We start from the raw sequence: 20,818 nt of genomic DNA on the forward strand, positions 1-20,818 counted from the left end.
AGCTGTTCGTGAGCCAGTGTGGTGTAGTGGTTAAGAGCAGTGGACTCGTAATCTGGGTGAACTGGGCTAGTCACACTTCTCTGAAGTCTCTCAGCCCCACTCACCTCAGAGAGTGTTTGTTGTGGGGGAGGAAGGGAAAGGAGATTGTTAGCCACTTTGAGACTCCTTAGGGTAGTGATAAAGCAGGATATCAAATCCAAACTCCTCTTCTTCTTCTGTGCCAAGCTCTATTAAAAAAATGACATAGGAAAAGACATATCTTTCTTAAGTTACCTATAAGTTTCTGTGGCTGCTGCTAGTGTCAGCACACACTTCTAAGTGTTGTCAATTCAAATATGGAATTGTAGCTGTTCGCACAGAAGTCCAGCCAACGGAGTTTCTGAGCACAAGGTTGGCCTAAGTGGTAATGGTTCTTTTAAGGTTTGGGGTAAGCTTACAAGATAGATATGCCAGACCTTTCTAAAATGTTGATTCTGGTATCCATGTGCATCTTTCTTTTCTGATTTCTCATAGTATTAGATCCTTCTATAAATTTACAGTGCAATCCTTGTACTCCAAAGTATGTTCCACTTTGTGTCGCTCCATAGTAAATGTTTTTACAAACCCCAATCTTAGGGCCCAAGTAAATTTTAAACATGCATGCATGGATTTTGTACCTCTTCAAGTCTTTTTTTTTTAAGCTGCAATGAGCCCAAATGCAGGTAGAAGGTGATATTCAACTTAAGTTTTACTCAACATAGACCCATTAAAATTAATGTGCACGACTTAACTTAGGTCCATTAATTTCAGTACGTCTACTCAGAGTTTGCAGGGGAAGGAGCTATAAACTTTTCTTGATGTCATTTTCCCAGCTAAAATCCCACACAGAGAAATATATACCCCAAAGGTGCTTTTTTTGCCCTAGAAAGAAAGAAAACACCTTTTGAGGTGGGGCGGTCAGTTTTTGTTGTGAAAACTCTACAGCAGGAATACGGAATTTCTGGCACACAGGACAATCTTGGCCCACCTGGAAGTCCAGGTTACAGTAGCTTGTGAGGCCATATCCCCCAAACCACGGTCACCTGTCCATCAGCTGACAACCCCATCCTGTGGGGAATGTGTTTGAGAAACCAGCTAGAACAGAGGGTTCAGTTCTGGGTGTTATTTTGCTAGCATATTCTCTGAGATTCCTATATTGAGCAGGAAGGTCTGATGAGCAGGCAGTTCAGTCCTGTTGGATGCTGCTTTAGCACCAATTCCCGACAGGCACTGCAATGGTGAAGCACAACCCTTTCCCCCATGTGGGTGGGAGCAACCACCTATCAGTCACCTGATGTCTCTGTGACATCATGTTTGGCCAGCGGTCACAGGATATCTGACCCACCAGGTCAAAAGTGTTCCACACTCCTGCTCTATAGGTTACCACCACCATAGTTTCTGGTGATGTGGGGGAAGCTGCCGTTTTCTTTAAAAGTTCTAAAAGATTGCAAGTAATCACAAACTTGTAATCTTGTTTACACAGTTGTTGTCCAATTTTGTTCAGTTTGTTTGCCTGTGAGATGGAGAGGAGTTCATAATGTTCTGTAATTTATAGGTGTTTTTATATGCACACCAAAACAGTTGTTCCTAAGTGATGTTATAAACAGGACCTTGCTGCAAGCCATCTCACAATACAAACAAAAGGCTTAAATTTCTTTTACAAGGTTTTTTTTTCTTTTTGTTTCACTCCCTTTGAGAACAGAATTATAATTAAATAACTTTCAACATTTGTCATTTCAGGGAAAAAATTGTAGTAATTACAAATGTTTAGGCCGCTTTTTAAAGTATAACTAATCAAAATATATATCTTTTTAAATCGTGTAGGAAGAACAAACATGGATGTGAAATTTGCCGCTGTAAAAAATGCCCAGAACTTTCATGTGGTAAGATTTGTCCAATGGGCTACCAGCAAAACAATCAAGGATGCCTTGTCTGCAAATGTACAGGTAGACTCAACTCCTTCAGAGCTGTTTCTTTTCAACCCATTTTGATATTAAGGAAAATGTATATTACAGTGATATGTCTTGAAAGCGAGTCCCATCTAACCCCAACTATAATAACAATAATAATGATGATGATGATGATAATTAACTAATAGGAATTTGAAAATGAAAAACTTGAACAATCAGATTGAATAATAATAATAATAATAATAATAATAATAATAATAATAATAATAATTTATTATTTCTACCCCGCCCATCTGGCTGGGCCTCCCCAGCCACTCTGGGCGGCTTCCATAAAAACCAAAAATACAGTAAAATATCACACATTAAAAACTTCCCTGAACAGGGCTGCCTTAAGATGTCTTCTGAATGTCAGGTAGTTGTTTATCTCTTTGACATCTGCTGGAAGGGCGTTCCACAGGGCGGGCGCCACTACCGAGAAGGCCCTCTGCCTGGTTCCCTGTAGCTTTGCTTCTCGCAATGAGGGAACCGCCAGAAGGCCCTCGGCGCTAGACCTCAGCGTCCGGGCAGAATGATGGGGGTGGAGACGCTCCTTCAGGTATACTGGACCGAGGCCGTTTAGGGCTTCAAAGGTCTTATTATCTAAAAAAAAAACCTGTATAGTATCATATTCTTAAAAGTGTTTTTATACCTACAGTTAAAAGATCACTGTACACTATAGGTGTCAAATATTTGAAAAATGGCCCATTATTTGTAATAGATGCATTATGCACCCTTATCCAGAGCATCTATGTAGACATAGAGCTCTTAAGCGCATGTGTTTCCCTGGAAAATTCTAATTGGCATTCAGAGGAATGGACACATGGATCTTCATTTCTCTTGAACTGACCACGGAAGCCCTTGTGATGTGAGCATCACTCAAGGAAAGGATCAGGACCAGGATATTGGTCCTTAGTGTAAGATACCAGTTCTCAGTAGGAAACAGTGGTGTAAAACAGATCTGTACAACGCTACAGCCCTTTAGTACCTAGCATACTACTACTACTACTACTACTAATAATAATAATAATAATAATTTATTTATACCCCACCCATCTGGCTGAGTTTCCCCAGCCACTCTGGGCAGCTGTTGGCTAGGTAGATGTTAAACAGAAGGAGAGGAGGCAATGAGTAACTGTTCTCCAGACTTCAATACCCAAGATAGTTGGGAAATCTTCACAATCTTCGGTTAGATCGCTCTCCCATGCATTCTAAAAGATAGTATTGACCTTCACAGAGCCAGCTTTTGGTGGATACATACATACAGGAGAATACTACTTCATGAATGCAGTGTTTGAATATTCTTATGTTATCAACATAAGAATATTAAACCTACAGATCTCTTTCTAGTTCTTTGAGTTTGTTCCCATTAACTATTAAATGTTCTGTATGTGTGCCCTTCAGCATTCTGCTGTTGGAAGCATATTAGAAATCTATGCTATACATAGCCTCTCAGTCTGAACATTTTACTAAGTTGCTACAACAAATACAAGAGAAGATTTAGCTGTTGGTTCTTATTACCATCCTATTGATTCACTGGTTGTTGTTGTTTTAAAAAAACTACCTCGTACAGAGATACCAGCTTCTGTAATGCCACCAGCGAAGGCAGGTTCTTGCTTGTCAGTGGATGGGCACCGTCATGAAAATGAAGAAAGTTGGCATGATGGCTGCCGCGAATGCTACTGTCATAATGGACGGGAGATGTGTGCTTTGATCACCTGCTCTGTACCAAACTGTGGCAATCCCACCATACATCCAGGGCAATGTTGCCCATCATGTCCAGGTACCATTTTGTGTTCCCTATTGGGCTGTAAAACGCACCTTGCTTTCTATCTGTATCTCTTTTTCTCCTTTTGGAGGAAAATTGAACAGTAAAGACAAAGTATTTTGTCTCCACATAATTCTGCCTTGACCTTTGTAAGTTAACAATTGACACTAAGTTTATATATCACAAATGTTCAGTTTTAGCCATAAAATATATTGCCTAGTATTTTTTCTGAGTACTGTTAGCATTTTAATTTAATGCAGACAAATAAAGTCTTGAGAGCAGAAGGAAGGAGGTGTACTTCAGCATTTAGCAGTTTTTATTTCCAATAAAGGGGGAGGGGAGTAGAACTCTCTAAATTTTAGATGCACTTACTGTGAGGCAGACAGCATAATATTTCTCAAATTCTGTCCCAGTTGCTGCCAACCTGTCAGTGACTTTTGAATCCAATTTATTAGTTGAGTTAGTATTTTTTCTTACTGCATATGTTCACCTATTTCATACTCTATGCACAGAGTTCACCCTGATGTGGCAAGGAAACTAAACCAAACATCACTACAAATGATTGCTTTTTCTTGAATCATAACAGAATCTGAATCACTGTGTGTATGTGTTAGCCTGTGCCTAAAGCAGTGATGGCTAACTGCAACTCTCATTATACTTGACCATTGGAGCACTGGAATACAAATTTGTATTCAAGCCCAGAATTTAGGTCAGGGTTTGAATACTAATCTGTATATTTCATTTTCACGCTGTGTTCATTTTCAAATGTATACCTTGCAAGCAGCTATCAGGTGTGCCAAAAGCACATTAAGCATTATGGGGGACAATTTTAAAGTGTTGGGTTTAGCAAGGTTTCTGTGCTCTGTTTCGAGGTTATAAGTAGCATGCAAGAGTCTAGTTGCTGCCCACTGTGGTTTTATAGTGAAAGGACAAAAGTAGCATGAAAAATTATGGACAAAAGTAGATTACTGAAGATGAGAGGGTTAAGCTTTCTAGGAAACATGGTTATTCCGTGTGACCTGACTCAGAAATCAGAAGGAAGGAATCTACTATTACCCTCCTTGCATATAAAAGTCTTGTGCAGTACAGTATTGAAACGCTTGACCCAGGGAAAGGGGGAGATGGTGTGAGGAAGCTCAGTCGATTTTTATGTCAAGGATTGATTTGTAGGTTTTAAATTTAGCCCTGGTTTGATCTTTTGTTTTGCCCCTAAGCTACTTTGGATGGGCATTTGTCCAGAAACATGATCTAAAAACACATTTTTTTAATAGTCAATTACTGTTGTGATCTTGACATATTGCTAATAATTCTCTCAAACTTCGAAGGTCAGTTGTGTAAGGAAAAAGGACCGAGGACAGCTATGTTATTGGTATTCTAAAGTTGTTGTGAGACTGGTAGCCATGGTAACATTCTGTGCCTCGTTTTACATTTATTTATATGGAATATTCATTACTGGTGATTTGTAGTTAGTTTAAATTTCCTTGGCTCTGGCACATATGAGATAGCATGCGGAAAAATAGTGTTACTCAATCGCACTGCTGATGAAATACAGGAAACTGGGTTTTTAACATAATAATGTTGTACTATATTTTTTTTTACATGTTATCTATGCATAAACAGGTTCATAAATCTATTGTTGCAAAACTTAATGTGTTGCTTGAATTCCGCAGAGTCTAATTTTCTGTTACTTTGTTTTGGGGTTCTTTTCCCCCCTCAGATGAATCCCTTGTGCAGAAGCCGGAACTCAGTGGTCCAACCATCTGCTATGTTCCAGGAGGAGAGTATTTTTTGGAAGGAGATACGTGGAATATTGATACTTGTACACAGTGCACATGTCATAATGCACGAGTTTTATGTGACACGGAAGTCTGCCCACCTCTTCTTTGTCGGAACCCCTCCCGTACTCAGGACTCATGTTGTCCTCAGTGCCCAGGTTAGCGTTACTTTCCAGGTTTCAGCATACACTTCCCAGTTGTTTGTTCTCTCTATGCAGGATGCTGTTCTAAAATATGATACTTAATCCCCGTTAAAGTGTGCAAGAAGTAAGCTAAACTGACAATTATTGAACAAAAGTCTGTGAAGCTAGAAGAGTGTTTAGTAGGGCTGAAAGCTCTGATACAGATAGCATAACCTGTGGCTAACAGGAAGTATGAGAGCCAGCATGCAGATATTCAGTCATAAATCAAGACGTTCTTAACAAGAATTACTGAAAAGTTATTGGCTTAATTAGACATTCATTTACTATGATGCGGAACTTTTACTATGGGTTGTTCTAGAGCCTACATTCTGACAAACTGAATTTTCATTAGTATATTTGTACAATTCATTATTTGAAAGCACAGTGCTAATACTAGATTATATCCAAGAATGTTGCCCCCTTCATACAAGGACTTTGACTTGCTCAACAGAACTTCCCTTCCCCCTCCCTGTGCACCCCACCCCCTGACCTTCTGTAGGTGGTGAGGGTGCATGGTGGGAGGGGAGGTTCAGTTGTGCAAGCACAAGTCCTTGCATGAACAGGAAAGCTTCATTGGATACAACTCACTATTTATAACTCTCTCATCAAAACAGGTATTAAAATGTGTTTTCCTGAAAAAGTGTTGTAAACAGCATCAGTGATGGGCTTCTTAATCCAGCAAAAATTCACTTCAGACTTAAGTCCTCTTTTTTTAAAAAAAAAAAAGTTTTAATTTTAATTTAATTTTAACTTTAAATACAGATAAAATTACGGGTAAATTTTCTGTACTTGCCAAGTTGCTCCTTTAACTTTGTGAGACCCACTACTGTTGATTAAGCATGCCCCAGAAGTAGTGCAGCCTTTGTATTCAGGGAAGGTATGTGTGGATCAACTTCCTGACGGGCATGACTAAATTAACAGCTAGCTCTACTTTCTCATAATGCTATCTCAAAGTTGTACCTCTTTTTCTCCAAATGCAAGTCTATAGTGATATAAGAATGAGGGAACTGTGTGATAGGTAAAGTTGCCAAAATTCAGAAATCTTTCATGGCTTGTATGTACTTTGTATCACAAAAAACTGTGCAGATAAGCCTTTAAATAAAAATTACACTATGAAAGATAGGAGAGCAACTGTTGAGAACTAAATTGCTCACCAAAGTCATTTCCTAGATTTTGCCTGAGTGGACTGGAGGACATTCATTTAACAGGATGACTCCTCCCACTGGTTTGGATAGGCAGGGCCTTGCAAGTCTTGATTGCTTATTTGCATGCTTATATTTTTAGATGAGCCGGTTCAGCCATCCTTGTCAAGCAACGAGAGCATGCCCAGCTACTGCAAAAATGATGATGGTGATATTTTCCTGACTGCTGAATCCTGGAAGCCCAATGTTTGTACCAGTTGCATTTGCATGGATGGTGAAATCAGCTGCTATTCTGAGTCTTGCCCTCCAGTATCTTGTGACAGACCTGTTTTGAGAAAGGGACAGTGTTGTCCTTATTGTATAGGTAAGTTCTGAAAAGGGGAAAGAATGATGTGATAGGAGGGCTTTTAATCAGTTACTCCATATCATGGTGTCTTCTCAATTTTTACCACCTTTGACTTCTATGCTTTATTTCTGGTGTATCCTGCTGTTTCTGCTGAGAACAGTGATACTATTTTTATTAATACTATTAGCAGATATATTTTTATGTATGTCATCTTCTAACATGAAAGTATTTCATAGGATTGAGAATGTGTTGTTGCATTTTGGGTTCTTATTTTCATCAGTCCAGAATCCAGCCATAATGAGTCATGCCTTGCTCCCACTAAAAGCAGTGGAACTTGACTTAAATGAAAACTGTATTTCATTGGTGCCAATGGAGCTGAAGGGTGCATCTAGACATTAAATGGTGTTGGTTGGTTTTTAATGCAGTGGCATTATCCTTTAATCTCTTATTTTAAATTTTCTTTAGTAAGGAAAATCTGCTGCAAAAAGATTATCTTTAGCTATTAAGAGGACCCTCTTCTGTCTAGAAACAGATTTAATTTATAATAACTCTTGCCCCCACCCCAGCATACAAAGAATTACATATGCAAACACTCCTATTTTTGGCAGCACTGCACATTGAAACAGTGTTTTTTTGATCCCACTCATCCTGGCACAGTCCATGGTTCAATACCATGCATTTGGCTTCTATTTGTTGTCAACAGCATAAAATTACTGTGCAGAAGAGAGACCAGATGCACATAAAAGTGCCTCCCTCAGCAATGAACCTTGGGAACAGCCAGTGTTTTACATGCCTTCAGTATGGCAGATGTATATTCAAAAGACCAAGATTCTGAACAGATTTTTTAACAGATAGGTGAAGGTTGTGGCTGGGTGCTTGATGGAATTTTTTAACGTCCAGACTCCAGGACAGCCTTCCCCAACCTAGTGTCACAAGTTTTAAATTAAATCTCCCATCACCTCGGACCATTGGCCATGCTGAGGCTGATGGCATTTGTAGTCCAAAATATCTAGGGGTCATTTGGCTGATATTTTAATCCCATCACATCTGTAATAAGCCTCAGGTTATTGTGTTTCTTCAACACCCCTCTTCCACTGAGGTCTCCCCACACTACATAGAAGTCAGTACCCAAATCATGCCATCCTAGTTGTTCACTGTAGAGTAATCCCCTAACCTGGATACTGAAATATTTCCTCAGCAATTTCTGAATAGGGAAGATCCTAGAAATGATCCAGTAACCCAGAAATATATGAACCATGATATAAGGATAAAATGGAGGAATCATGTGCACCCCAGCGAGCATCTTAGAGGAAAGTTAGAATTAAAATGTAGTAAATAGAAAACATTGTAAGTAATAATTCATAAAGTTACTAAAGTTACTAATTTTAGCAATTTAGGGTTGTGACTGCAGTTCAGGAAAGGGCGAGACAATTGTGTCTGGTGCTGTCACACAATGGCTGTGATACCATATTGGCATCCATTGCCCACTTCTTGCCCTCAGAACATACCATTCCGACTGGGAGGAACCTTACATAATACTGCCCAGCAGCTGGTGGGATGCCAAAAGATCACCTAAGGCAAATACCCCAGCCCAGAATAAGAGTGGTTTTGGTTTGCTTTGTTAGAGAAGTTTCATGCATCTCTGCTTGAGTTTCTGAAACTTTTAAAATATAATTAAACAATAGTTGCATTAAGCATAGACATATATAGTTTTTATTTTGAATTTCGTTGGAAACCAAGAGAAATAAGAACTGTGGACTTATTTAACTTAAGGTAGCTTAAGTAAAACCAGTGTTGGTTTTAGCATAACGGTTCCATTAATATTTTTTTCCAGTACATTTAAGTCTTTCCACTGCTTATCAGGTTATACTTGCTTATCAGGTATAAGGCAGACTGTTATTACCATTTCACAGAGGAGGAATTAATGCAGAAAAAGGAGAATAACCTAATGACTTCATAACTAACTGAGCAAAGGTTTTAACTCTAATTTTGCTGGTTAGTATTGATACTCCAGTCACAACACCACATTAAATAGATACATTATCTATTTTATAAACTGAAAAACGTTAACACAAAAAATGTTTTAATTTCTCACTAACTGGAAAAGTTGAAGAGAACAATTCAGATCTCAGAAGATCAGCAAAATTTATTTGATTCCTTTCTCCTCATAACTGAACTTCAGTACCTGCTATATATTATTTGATTAGCAGTAAACAGATGCTTCCAGCCAAGAGCAGAATGTCAACCTGCCACGCAACGACGACAACAAATCATCTAGTCCCAAGGCAGGGTCTATAATCACTTGTTTCTCTTTTTCAATTACTCTGAAATGGCTTTCTAAACTCCCAATTGTGGCAATATTATTTCAACAGAAGACACAACATCAAAGAAGGCAGTGTGTCATTTTAATGGGAAAACATACGCAGATGAAGAGCGTTGGGATATTGATAGCTGCACACACTGCTACTGTCTGCAGGGTCAGACCCTTTGCTCCACAGTCAGTTGCCCTCCTCTTCCTTGTGTGGAGCCCATCAACGTGGAAGGAAGTTGCTGTCCCATGTGTCCAGGTAAGTTATGTTCATATTCATGTTAAGCGTTTATCAGGAATTTTGCACATGCATAAAATAGATAATCACTTTGCCTGGACATGCAAATACTATGCAAATCCAGGATTGCAAAATGTACTGGTAACCAAACTGTCTCCTTTGAGACCTTCCCAGCAACTATCGTACAATCTAGCTACTGTATTGAGAAAGATAAGACGACACCACTGGTATCATTTAGACCAGGCATCCCCAACCTGCAGCCCTCCAGATGTTTTGTCTTACAACTCCCATGATCCCTAGCTAACAGGACCAGTGGTCAGGGATGATAGGAATTGTAGTCCAAAACATCTGGAGGGCCGAAGATTGGGGGTGCCTGATTTAGACCGAGGATTAAGTAAACATTTTGTTTTTGTTTCAGATATAATATATCTTGAATCAGGATTTGGAATACAGCAAATGAATATTTTCCTGTTTTCTCTCAGAACAAATAATTCAGCCATTCAAATATGCTTCAATAAACAGAAATGCCTTATTTATTTATTTATTTATTTATTTATATCTAACACAGTTTTTAAGTTTTGCTTGTTCTACAGTATTTTATTTGGCCTATTTCAGATGTTAAGTAAACTGTGATTTAACATTAGGTAGCCATAGGTTCACACACACACCTACCCATTTTGTCCTCTCAGGCATAACTGTTTGAAAATAAGCTGTAGTTGAACCACAGTTTGCCCTTTTTGGATCTAACAATAAATTACAGCTGCTGTTAAAGAGGAAGCAACTTTTTCAAGTCTCCTCCACGCAGCTGTACTGGAGGAAGAGAGAAGAGCTCATGAGCCTACGTTTTGTGCCTTTTTCCAGTAGTGATGCACTTAGAACAGCCCTTTGTTTAAATTATTTTATTTTTGATGACTCAAAAATTACCTTCTTGGTCATGTTCAGGAACAACAAATGTGCCAGAAAATATCAAGAAAAACATTATTGAAGTATCAAAAGGTATCTCAAACACTTCTTAGTTTTACTTTGGCCTCATGATAGAAGCAGTAGGTGGGCAGGATAGAGTAAAACATTAAGATGCAGGAAATGTAAGGGATGAAGCTTAATAGCTATAAGTTCCTTTGATAATTTTCTTTTTTTAATAGAAATGTATGTACCTGAACCTACCAACATTCCAATTGAGAAGACAAATCATAGAGGAGATAATGAACTGGAAGCACCAGTTTGGCCTACACACAGTGAAAATGACATTGTTCATATCCACAGAGGTAAATTGTATTTCTTGTCATGAATCAGAGGCTGCTTGGAAGGTTTCCCCCCCTCAAAATCACTTTTTGGGGTATTTTAAAAAACTTTTATCTATGACTGAGAGAACCAGGTTTCACTACAGAGCCTAAGTCCAGTATCTACCAGGATGCTAGTCTTCTTTTTTCTACTCTTTTTACATCCAACTACTTAGGAGTTTCTGCTTATATTGATACAAGCATTGTACGTTTAGTCTACATTCCCCCACATCATCTATTGTAGATGCCTTTCCAATCAACCTCATATCTCACATTTGTCTTATTCCTATAAGACAATAGGAATAGCCTCTAAATTCATGTGGTTTCATGAGATTAAAACAACCTGAGGCAAAGCAGATAATAAACACAAGGCTTATTTCTTTTGGGGTAATCAGTGTAGTTGCTGCATTTAAAAAAAAAAAAACTTCAAGCAATTCTAACTATGGTTTTAATTCTGTTACGATGTTAAACTGGAATTGGATCAATGAATATAAATGTATATAAAGCTTTCAGTAACTCATCTTTTTCAAGGAGCATTAGACAAAACTCATCCTTATCAAGGAAAGCTTCCTTTGAAGTAAACAAAAAGGTGGGGGGAGGTTTTTTGACCAAAGGTTATATACATAGGCCTAATACTTTTGGTTTCTTTCAGGCAGGAGAAACATATATGTACATGAAACATATTTACCAAATTAAACAAATGATTATTAACTTGTATGCTTCCTACAGAAAATTTTAAGCATAAGGCAAAGGCCATGAGGCACCCCCTTATAAATATTCGGCAACACAGAACAAAAGGAATGCCTGGTTGCATTATGCAGATTTTACGGGAAAATATGGTTACAGAATGCATACCGGCAAAGCAGAATGCATACCGGCAAAGTGGGTTGCCACATACCTTCCAGAGTGGAGTGGGATGGAATTGACTAGAAGCTGAGCATAAAATTAGTGACTCTTCTGTATATAAGCAGAAATGTCTTCTGTTTGAGCTTCGGGTTCTTTGGGTTCATCCCAATGTCATATGTGTTCAGATAATGTAATGACTACTATGAATACTGTCCAATTTTCTCAAAATAGTATGCCAATAAATTATAAGAAATATCTAGTCCCAGTTAAGACTTACTTATGGAACAGTGATAATCTGCATTGGGCCCATTGCCGTCACTTGATGACATCAGGGATAGCTCAGGATTCCATGGCCCCTGAGATTACTGTGCTTTGCTTTCTGTTGGCCATTGTATGGGGGCTGCTGCTGCTAGTAGCTTCTGCCTACTGTTTGGGCAGGTGCGTTGAGCCATCCCTCACTGGAGGGGCTTCCTTGCCAACAGTGTGGTCACAGTGTTGCGTAAAATGATAAATTCAAGATGATGGTCAATTTAAAAGGCTGAGTAGTGCACCTGTGGCTCTCCAGATGTTGGATTTGCAAACTCTGTCCACCTCAGCCAACGCTGCCAGTAGTCAGGGAATTGGGAGCTGCAGTCCCAATAATATTTGGAGGGCCAAAAGCTACCCACCCCTACTGTAAAGAGTAAGGAAGAAGAGGTGATCCTCTAGGTATGTTGGATTCGAACATTATGGACTTTACCAGAATCAGTTCCTTGCCATTTCTTCAATAGGATGTTTTAGTGCCATGGAAATATTTCATGCATTCTACTGTAATTTCTACTGAAATTTTATAGTACTCTTTCACTTTGTTGTTACGTGCCATATTATTATGTAAGATAATGCATATCCAAGGTAACTTGATAGGGTAAAGTGTAGAATTCTTGTTACTCAGGGTAGCAGTTATGGTGTCTTGTCTTGGGATTTTAAAAATAGTGGCATGATGGAGCTGTTCTGCTACTCTATTAGGGGTGTTATTTAATTGTTCATTACCAACATGCTTATTCACACCTTTCAGATATGGGTCATCTTCAGGGGGATTATAGAGAAACCAGAGGATCACAACCAAGTACAGAGGCATCTCTTAGTTCTCTTGCCTGGGTGACAGTGCCCATCATGACAGCTCTCGTTCTTATAATAGCACTTCTACTTATCAATCAGAAAAAGCAGTGGATACCAGTGTCCTGCTACAGAGCACCAACAAAGGTAAATAGAGTTCAAATATTTAGGCATTAAACCATCTTTCTTGTACTGCATTTGGTATAAACAGGTAGCATGATTTCTTGAACTGGCTAAGACAGTTGAACAAAAATTGAAAAGGGATGGCAGAAAGCTCCAAAAAGGCAGGAGGGCAAATACTAATGTCTTGTATGGCTGTTCCCTTTGAACATGTTTTAGATTACACCCCATATTGTATAGGGTCTAGTTCAAATAAGATCTAGAACAGGCATCCCCAAACTCAGCCCTCCAGGTGTTTTGGGACTACAATTCCCATCATCCCTGACCACCGGTCCTGTTAGCTAGGGATGATGGAAGTTGTAGTCCCGAAACAGCTGGAGGGCCAAGTTTGGGGATGCCTGATCTAGAGTTTGCCCCCTAGTAGGTTCAAGGTCTGAAACATCAACGCTTGCCTGGGCCTTGATAGATAAAGAGATGCAGCTGCAACCTTTGTTAAATAAAGCTTTCCCTTCTGCCCTTAATATTACTTATCATAGGTAGCCGAGAGTCCTTCATTGGTGGCCAAAGGCTGCATCAGGTACTTATTGAATCCTTTCTGCTTGCCATTATTCACTAGAGTAGGAGTACACTGTGAAGGATCTTAATGATGGACTCATGGAGCCCTTGGTCACTTTTGTGCATGCAAATTAACTGAGTGTCCTTTTGCTATTTGGATTGTGTTCTCTAGCTTTTGATTCCAATCTTTATTGGGACCAACTATTATGGTTAACAGTGATGCTCACAATGCTAGAACTTGCATTCATATAAATCACAGGGACTTGGGAAGCCGTTTGATTCCAAATCAGACCATTTGTCTATCTTGTCCAATATTATCTACTCTGTTCTGACAGATGGCAGCTCTTCCGGGTTTTATCTGCTACACAATTCTTTTAAATGGAGATCCTTAGGATTGAACCTGGGATTTTTTTACATGCAAAGCATGAGCTAATTTGTTGGCAGTAGGTTCAGCTCACAGCTCAGTGGTAAAGCATGCTCTTTGTATGCAAAAGTCCCAGATTCAATTCCTGGCCCCTCCAGGTGGGGTGGAGAGATTCCTGTGTGAATTCTTGGTTAACATCTCCCAGTCATTATGGATAATTCTGAGCTAGTTGGGCTATTGTCTGACTTCGTAAAAGCCAGCTTCCTAAGTTAAAGAAATCACTGTTCTGCACAGCACATAATTGACTTATGAAATGCTCTACCAAAAGATGTGGCAAAGACTACTAGCTCGTATATATCCTGACTTCCTATTCTTTGCCTTTCTATATTCCAACAGCCTTCTTGTCTAAACAATCAGTTGGTGTACGTAGACTGCAAGAAAGGAACTATGGTTCAGGTGGACAGTTCTCAAAGGATGCTCAGAATTGCTGACCCAGACTCAAGATACAGTGGATTCTACAGCATGCAAAAACAGAACAACTTACAGGCAGATAATTTCTATCAGACAGTGTGAGAAGTTGCACCCTTACAAAGAAGTTAAGAAGAAACAAAGACTGAGTCTGCTATTAAGATAAAACTAGAATTGTGCACTTGCTTAGTGGATTGTATTGGATTTGTGACTTCATGTACAGCTCTAAGACCTTACTGGGATGGGCTCTGACTCCTGCAGTGTGCCAGAACAAGCATTCCCATTTCTCCTTGCGATAACTGACCAAGTGTTTTCTTAGAACCAAAGTTTTAAAACTTGTTAAGATGTTTTGCTTGTAACATAGTAATAGAGATTGTTTGGAAAGGGGAAATTGGGGTTGAGTTTGAGTGGTAATAACAGGAAGCCTCAAAGAAGAAAAGCTGGTCAGCTTGACTTGGAGTCAAACAATATAAGAATATAGCTTTTTTCCTATCACTCCAAAATAGCATTTATTGCAGTGAAGTATAAGCATAACCATACCTGAACTTAAATAACCAAGTCTGGGTTTTTTTTTCAGCTGTGCTACAAAAATATAGTACCTGTCACATCACAGGTGTGGTATAGCTGCAACTATGTTTTTCTACCTGATCAGAAGCTGCAAGAGCTAATGACATAGTGAGGGAAACATTAAAGCAGAATTACAAAGGGTGAATTATTGAAGCTGTGTACAATTATACCTTGTGCTGCTTTTTGTTTTTCCTTTTGATGCTGTTTGTCAAGTTTTTTTTTTTTTGCAATCAGCAAGTGGCTAAGGCCTGTATAATTCCTGATATGAGCACTGGATCTTTTGACAACAGTAGTGGCGAGGGAGAGAAAGGGAGGGAAAGTTAAAAACACCATCTGATTCCAGAGCTTGTGTGTGTGTGTGTTTTGTGTGTGTGTGTGTGTGTGTGTGTGTCTTTTTTTCTTTCTTTTACCATTGTGTATCAATTTCAGGTGGTTCAAAGATATTTCATTGGAGGAAAAGAAATAGATTAGTTGGATGAAGATCTTGCTCAGATTACTTTTTTTTTAATCATGTTAAGGGTTTTTTCTGTTACTGATTATGCAGACTAGAAACAACTTCCATGCTAGGAAGCTGCTTAATTTTAATTGTATATTACTCAAGCACCTTTTTGGAAGCTCAGAAAGAAAGGAGATCATGCTTCTTTAAAACTTTAGCTTTATAGAAATATTTATGTAAATAAAGTTATGCTGGAAACAAAGCATTTGTATGTCTGTGTGTGTATATATGTGTGTATGTGTATACATACATCTCTGTGTGTATACATACACACATATTCACACTATATATGTGTATATATATATATGTATATATACAGTATATATATATGGTATTTATATATACAGTATATATCAGTATAATTTTGTATTTTCCCCTGTTGAATGTATTTTTAACTGAGATTTTACCCAGAACAGAAACACAGGCATTCCACATTTTTGCTTAATCATTTGTGTTTAGGAAAGACGAGATGAGAGTATCTCATTCTACCTAGTTTTATTTGATTTGAAAGTGTGAGTATGCAAGTGTGTGTGCACGCGTGCCCTTGTGTTTGCATATGTGTACAGTATGTGCACAATTTTAGCAGTAAGCATCGCTCTTGCTACTTGCTACATTTCAGGGTGTATTCCTTTTTCTTTTCCTGCATGGCCTTAAAAAGGCTGTTAATTCAATGCATTGGCTAGATACACTGATAACATACAGGCAGCACTCATCAGTTCCACAACTTTACTGCATCAGCATTTGGATATATTTGAAAACAGTTGTTTGAAACAACTACTGGAGTACAGTCTACAACTAGCTGGAAGTTTGTTGCAGCTTGACTCGTAACTTTTAACTGTATCATACAACATTAACTTTTCCAAATATGTCTTGGCACTTTTATACTAACTGCCCATTTGTGTATGCCTCTTTCTTTTACAGTTGCTTGTCATAAGACACAGATACCCAGTATGCTTAATGTGAAAAGAAAATGTATTTTTTGTAAAGGAACTCTCAAGTATTGTTGTAAATACTTGGTCAGAGGTTACTGAACTTTAAAACTGAAAAACCTAATTTATTATATGACCTAATTTATTAATCCGAAGATTAACAAATGTCTTGTTTTAGAATATCAAAAAAGTGTTCTAGCTGTTTGCATCAAAGAGAAAAATAGGTGTATCATAAAGGCTCAACATTTTTTCTGTTTATAAATTCAGTTTCCAAAAAACAAAGAAAAAATGTAGTCACTCCCCCCAGCATTTTATACTCATATGACAACACTGAAACAAATGTTAGTCTCCAGTTATTATCCAGATTCTGTCAAGATAAATCATCCATTCCTTTCATAAGAGTAAGCAGTCGTTATCCAGAAATTGTAAATGCTTGCTTTTATTTTACAATCAAGGCCATATTCTGAGAAATATTAGCAGGATATAGGACATGGTGTAAAATGTTTTATTATTATTATTTTATTATTATTATTATTTTATTATTATTTTGAAGATATTATTTATCCTATGTGCTGTATCCATTACATTCTTTTACTTTGGTTCCTGTTGTGCTCTTGTAAGAGAAATGCAGATAATTTTCTGGAAAAAAATAAATAGATGCATATGTGGCACTTGGAGTGCACTGCAATTCGGCAGATTGCTTGTTTACTTTTTAAAATGTAAGACGGTTTCTTGTAATTTGGCTCTTGGCAGCACAATAAAAATTAACTTGATGAACTTTTCATAAGTTTCTAATTGATTTCTTCTGTGTTGTGTTTAACATCTTTTAGTGTTTTATTGTTTCCCAGTTACATTGTGGCAAAAAAGGTATGCAGTGGAACCTGCTGCCACAGTGTTGCAGTGTAGAGTGTTCCTGTTCACGATTCCAACAAACAATGCCCTCCGCTAGGATAAACCAATATATTGACTGCAGTTTTCTGTTTTCCTTCCTCCAACAGTCAGGATTTTGTATCCACTAAGCATGCTCAGTCCATATTGGGATGTTTGGGGGGATTTCTCCCCTTTATTTTTGAAGAATTGTACCAAACATTTCACCAACACTTAAGCATTCATATCCTTAACATAATCCTTAACTGTGACATATGCAGAACTTTCTATCATTACTCTTCATTCTGTTGGTGTGCCACTTAATACTGATGTATGACAAAAATGTTTACTTGACCAGGCACTGCAGCAATTGTTAAAGAGATTGAGAGCATTTTAGTACAAAAATGGGAAGGGGGTGGCACAGGGGGACAGCAAGTATCTTTATGTAACCAATAGGACCCAACTGCCACTGTTGTCACTGTATGCGGGGACATTTGGGCCCAGGGGCCAAATGCAGCACTCCAGGCCTCTCTGCCTGGCCCTTGAAGCTCTCCTTATGTCACAACACCTCCAAATCCATGCCCCTTACCAGTCTTGCTTTGCCCCACTCTTGAGGGCTTTTACCTGGCTGGAATGTTTCCTTTAACTCTGATGGTGCTTCTTGGTGGTCTGGATGGAGGCCAAAGAGGGATGTGAGAGTGCAAAGAAACTATAGGGCTGTACTGTCATGAACTGGTTGGACGCAGAAGAATGGTGGGAGAAACCAGCTGGAGAACCACCAAGGGAAGAAGACTTGGAGACCATGGAACACTGATGGGATGACGCTGGAGACGAGGGAGAAGAATGGGAAGAGGTGTCAGAAGTTGAAGAGGGAACAGGGCTTAGTGAGCTAAGAGTTTGGCAGAAAGAAGGCCAGAATCAGATGCAGAAGCTGAAGGAGGTGAGAACGAGGCAGAGATGAGTCAGGCTGCTGAAAAGTCACAGGTATCCCCTCTCCTGCTGCAACAAGCTCCCCACACCCTCAATCTCCCAGAACCAGGAAAGGCATGGAAAGGGTGGAGGAGAGATTGGCTACACACAGGCACTTTTTCTTGGAAAAAGCACTGGAGTGGAGTGAACTTATTGACAGCTGTGGTGAGTCTCAGCAACTGATTCATGGAGTAAGACCTACTGGGGAGGAGCAGCTGTTAGGCCCGACACTTGGCCTTGTCTCTGCAGTTTGTGTTTCTGCTGATAAAAGTTTTCTCCAACTCTGAACTCTGTAATTTACTGCCAGCTTGCTCTTTGGCATACACAAAGGTAAAATCTACATTTTTACTAGCTCACGAAAAAACCCATTAAAGCTGTCCATACTGGTGCCTAAAGGCATTCCACAAGCAGGGAGCCACCACTGAAAAGCCTGTTCTCATTCACCACTTTCCACACCCTGTGGAAGGGCCTTGGAAAGGGAACACAGGCTCCAAGTTGGTTCATGAGGGTAGAGGCAGTCCTTCAGGTATTGGGGTTCTGAGCCACATAAGGCTTTTTAGGTCAAAACCAGCACTATTAATTGAGCCCAGATGGTCCAAATATCTGGACCATCGTTCCCTGATCAGCAATTTGGCCACTGAATTCTGCACCAGCTGCAGTTTCCAAACCATCTTCAAAGGCAGCCCCACATATAATGCATTGCAGTAATCTAACCAGAGCCTAGACAACAGATGTTAAACTGCTTGTCCATGCAGGGTGTATGGTGGAAGGCACCTCACTGCAAGGCTTGAGCTTTGAGCAACAGTAGTGGATCCAGAAGTCTTTCAGAGGTAGTGTAACCCAATCCAGAGCAGACAAAATCCACTCCATTCAGTCTCAGGAACCACTCCCTACCATTGCCTTAGTCTTGTATGGATTAAGCTTCAGGTTATTAGCTCTCATCCAGCCCATTACAGCAGCAATACATCTATCTACCTTGCACATTCACTCCTACACCTGCATATGTCAAGAAGCAGAACTGCATATGACTATGCTTATAAAGGTGCTATCAAGTTATTATGACAGCTGAGGCATAAAATCCCACAAGCACCTCTCCTCCCTCCTTGGTACTAAAATAGAAATAAATTAAATAGTTAATAAATTGCTGCTTTTCCATGACACCCTCAATCAGTTGTGTGAAGTAGTGCCTCTCTGCTTGGTAGGGAAGGTTCTATCCATTAACCTGGAAGGCACCAAGTTAGCTACCCATGGACTCTATGCTCAGATACATATTTTTAGATGCTTCCCATCCAATAGAAAAGGTGTTCTGTACATGGTCACAGTCACTCACTGAGAAGCAAAATGTTTTTGTTTGTTTTTTTGGAAGGGGGAAGTGCAAACATTTTGGAGGACATCCATGAAGTTCATCCCCACCACTCATTTTAGGATTTAAGTGATGCTTAAAAGCCTTATTGAAATCAAGATACGCTATGTCCACAGCATTCCCCTGATCCACCAAGCTTGTAGATCTGCTTCCAACAAGCCTCTTCTAGTTTTAGTTCAGCATATCTTGAATGCAAAAGAATGCATGAAAATGCAGTCACTATTATTTAGAGGTTGCTTTTTTGAGAGTTTGTCAGTGAATTTTTTAAATGAAAAGTTTGGTCTCTACGCCTGTTTAAATATCACAGTGACTGACTCTACATCCTTCCTCAAATCTGGAAAATACTCTTCCTAACACAGAAGCCAATTATGATTACACTAGTATCATGCTCTGCACATGAGCCATGTCATTTTCAGTACTGAACAGTGCATTGCAACTATGTTCTGCTATGCCCTGGCTGAAACTATTTTATTTTGTCTGTTGGTTGGAATCCTTTTAAAAAAAACAACTAAGAATGGGGAAAGCATTTTTTATCATTAAAAGTTAAACTGATTTGTAGAGGCATGAAAACTGCATGCCATTGTGTTCCTCACATTTTACAAAGTTGTGTGTACTATGTTTAGAGTTCTGGCAATGGTCAGTGAAATTGATACATGGATTTTAAAACTTACATGGAACAACTAAATTTCTAAACAAGAGTTATGGAGTCAACCTTGTTTGAAAATCATACTTGGGTACTCTTGCCTGGAAGATGTCCGTAGATGCGCAAGAATACTTCCTCGCCCCTTATTTTAGAGAAAGTGTGAAGACAGTAGCACTCTGCACATGTGTAATGGCACCCTTTCCTTAAAAAGTGCCGCACACTCACTTCCTATGAAAACATGTCAGGCTAAAAACTGCAGCCCAACCCACCCGAAATGTTACCACCAGCGGCCTCTGATTTAACTCTTCTTGTTTAAATCCAATTCAAAATCTGTTGTTCTAATTGAAGCAGGTAGTGATAGGTAGCAATGGGGGCGGGATACGGTTCGCACCGGGCACAGGTGTGGTTTACTACGGTACTTAGCTAGCTCTTAAATTCAACGAGGCTGCAAATTCTAGAGGAGAGTGGATAAACTGAGGGAGCAAAGCCCCGCTCAACAATGCGGGCCTGGCTTCCGATTGCGAAGCTTCCCA

At 39.2% G+C, this 20,818-nt stretch overlaps 1 protein-coding gene across 4 annotated transcripts in view; it reads left to right on the forward strand.

The window, feature by feature from the left end:
- CRIM1 (cysteine rich transmembrane BMP regulator 1) overlaps nucleotides 1-17,220 on the forward strand; it is a 128,850-nt gene extending 111,630 nt beyond the window's left edge. For all 4 annotated transcript variants that reach the window (XM_053382772.1, XM_053382774.1, XM_053382773.1 and 1 more), the window contains 8 exons: nucleotides 1,843-1,964; nucleotides 3,538-3,747; nucleotides 5,450-5,665; nucleotides 6,974-7,195; nucleotides 9,550-9,744; nucleotides 10,866-10,988; nucleotides 12,904-13,091; nucleotides 14,380-17,220. In XM_053382772.1, the coding sequence (XP_053238747.1) occupies nucleotides 1,843-1,964; nucleotides 3,538-3,747; nucleotides 5,450-5,665; nucleotides 6,974-7,195; nucleotides 9,550-9,744; nucleotides 10,866-10,988; nucleotides 12,904-13,091; nucleotides 14,380-14,556 (1,453 nt within the window). In that variant the 3' untranslated portion in view covers nucleotides 14,557-17,220. The remainder of the gene's footprint in view (nucleotides 1-1,842; nucleotides 1,965-3,537; nucleotides 3,748-5,449; nucleotides 5,666-6,973; nucleotides 7,196-9,549; nucleotides 9,745-10,865; nucleotides 10,989-12,903; nucleotides 13,092-14,379) is intronic.
- Nucleotides 17,221-20,818: the final 3,598 nt, after the last annotated feature.

This window comes from Podarcis raffonei, chromosome 3 (assembly GCF_027172205.1).
Source record: "Podarcis raffonei isolate rPodRaf1 chromosome 3, rPodRaf1.pri, whole genome shotgun sequence".
Taxonomy (NCBI): Eukaryota; Metazoa; Chordata; class Lepidosauria; order Squamata; family Lacertidae; genus Podarcis; species Podarcis raffonei.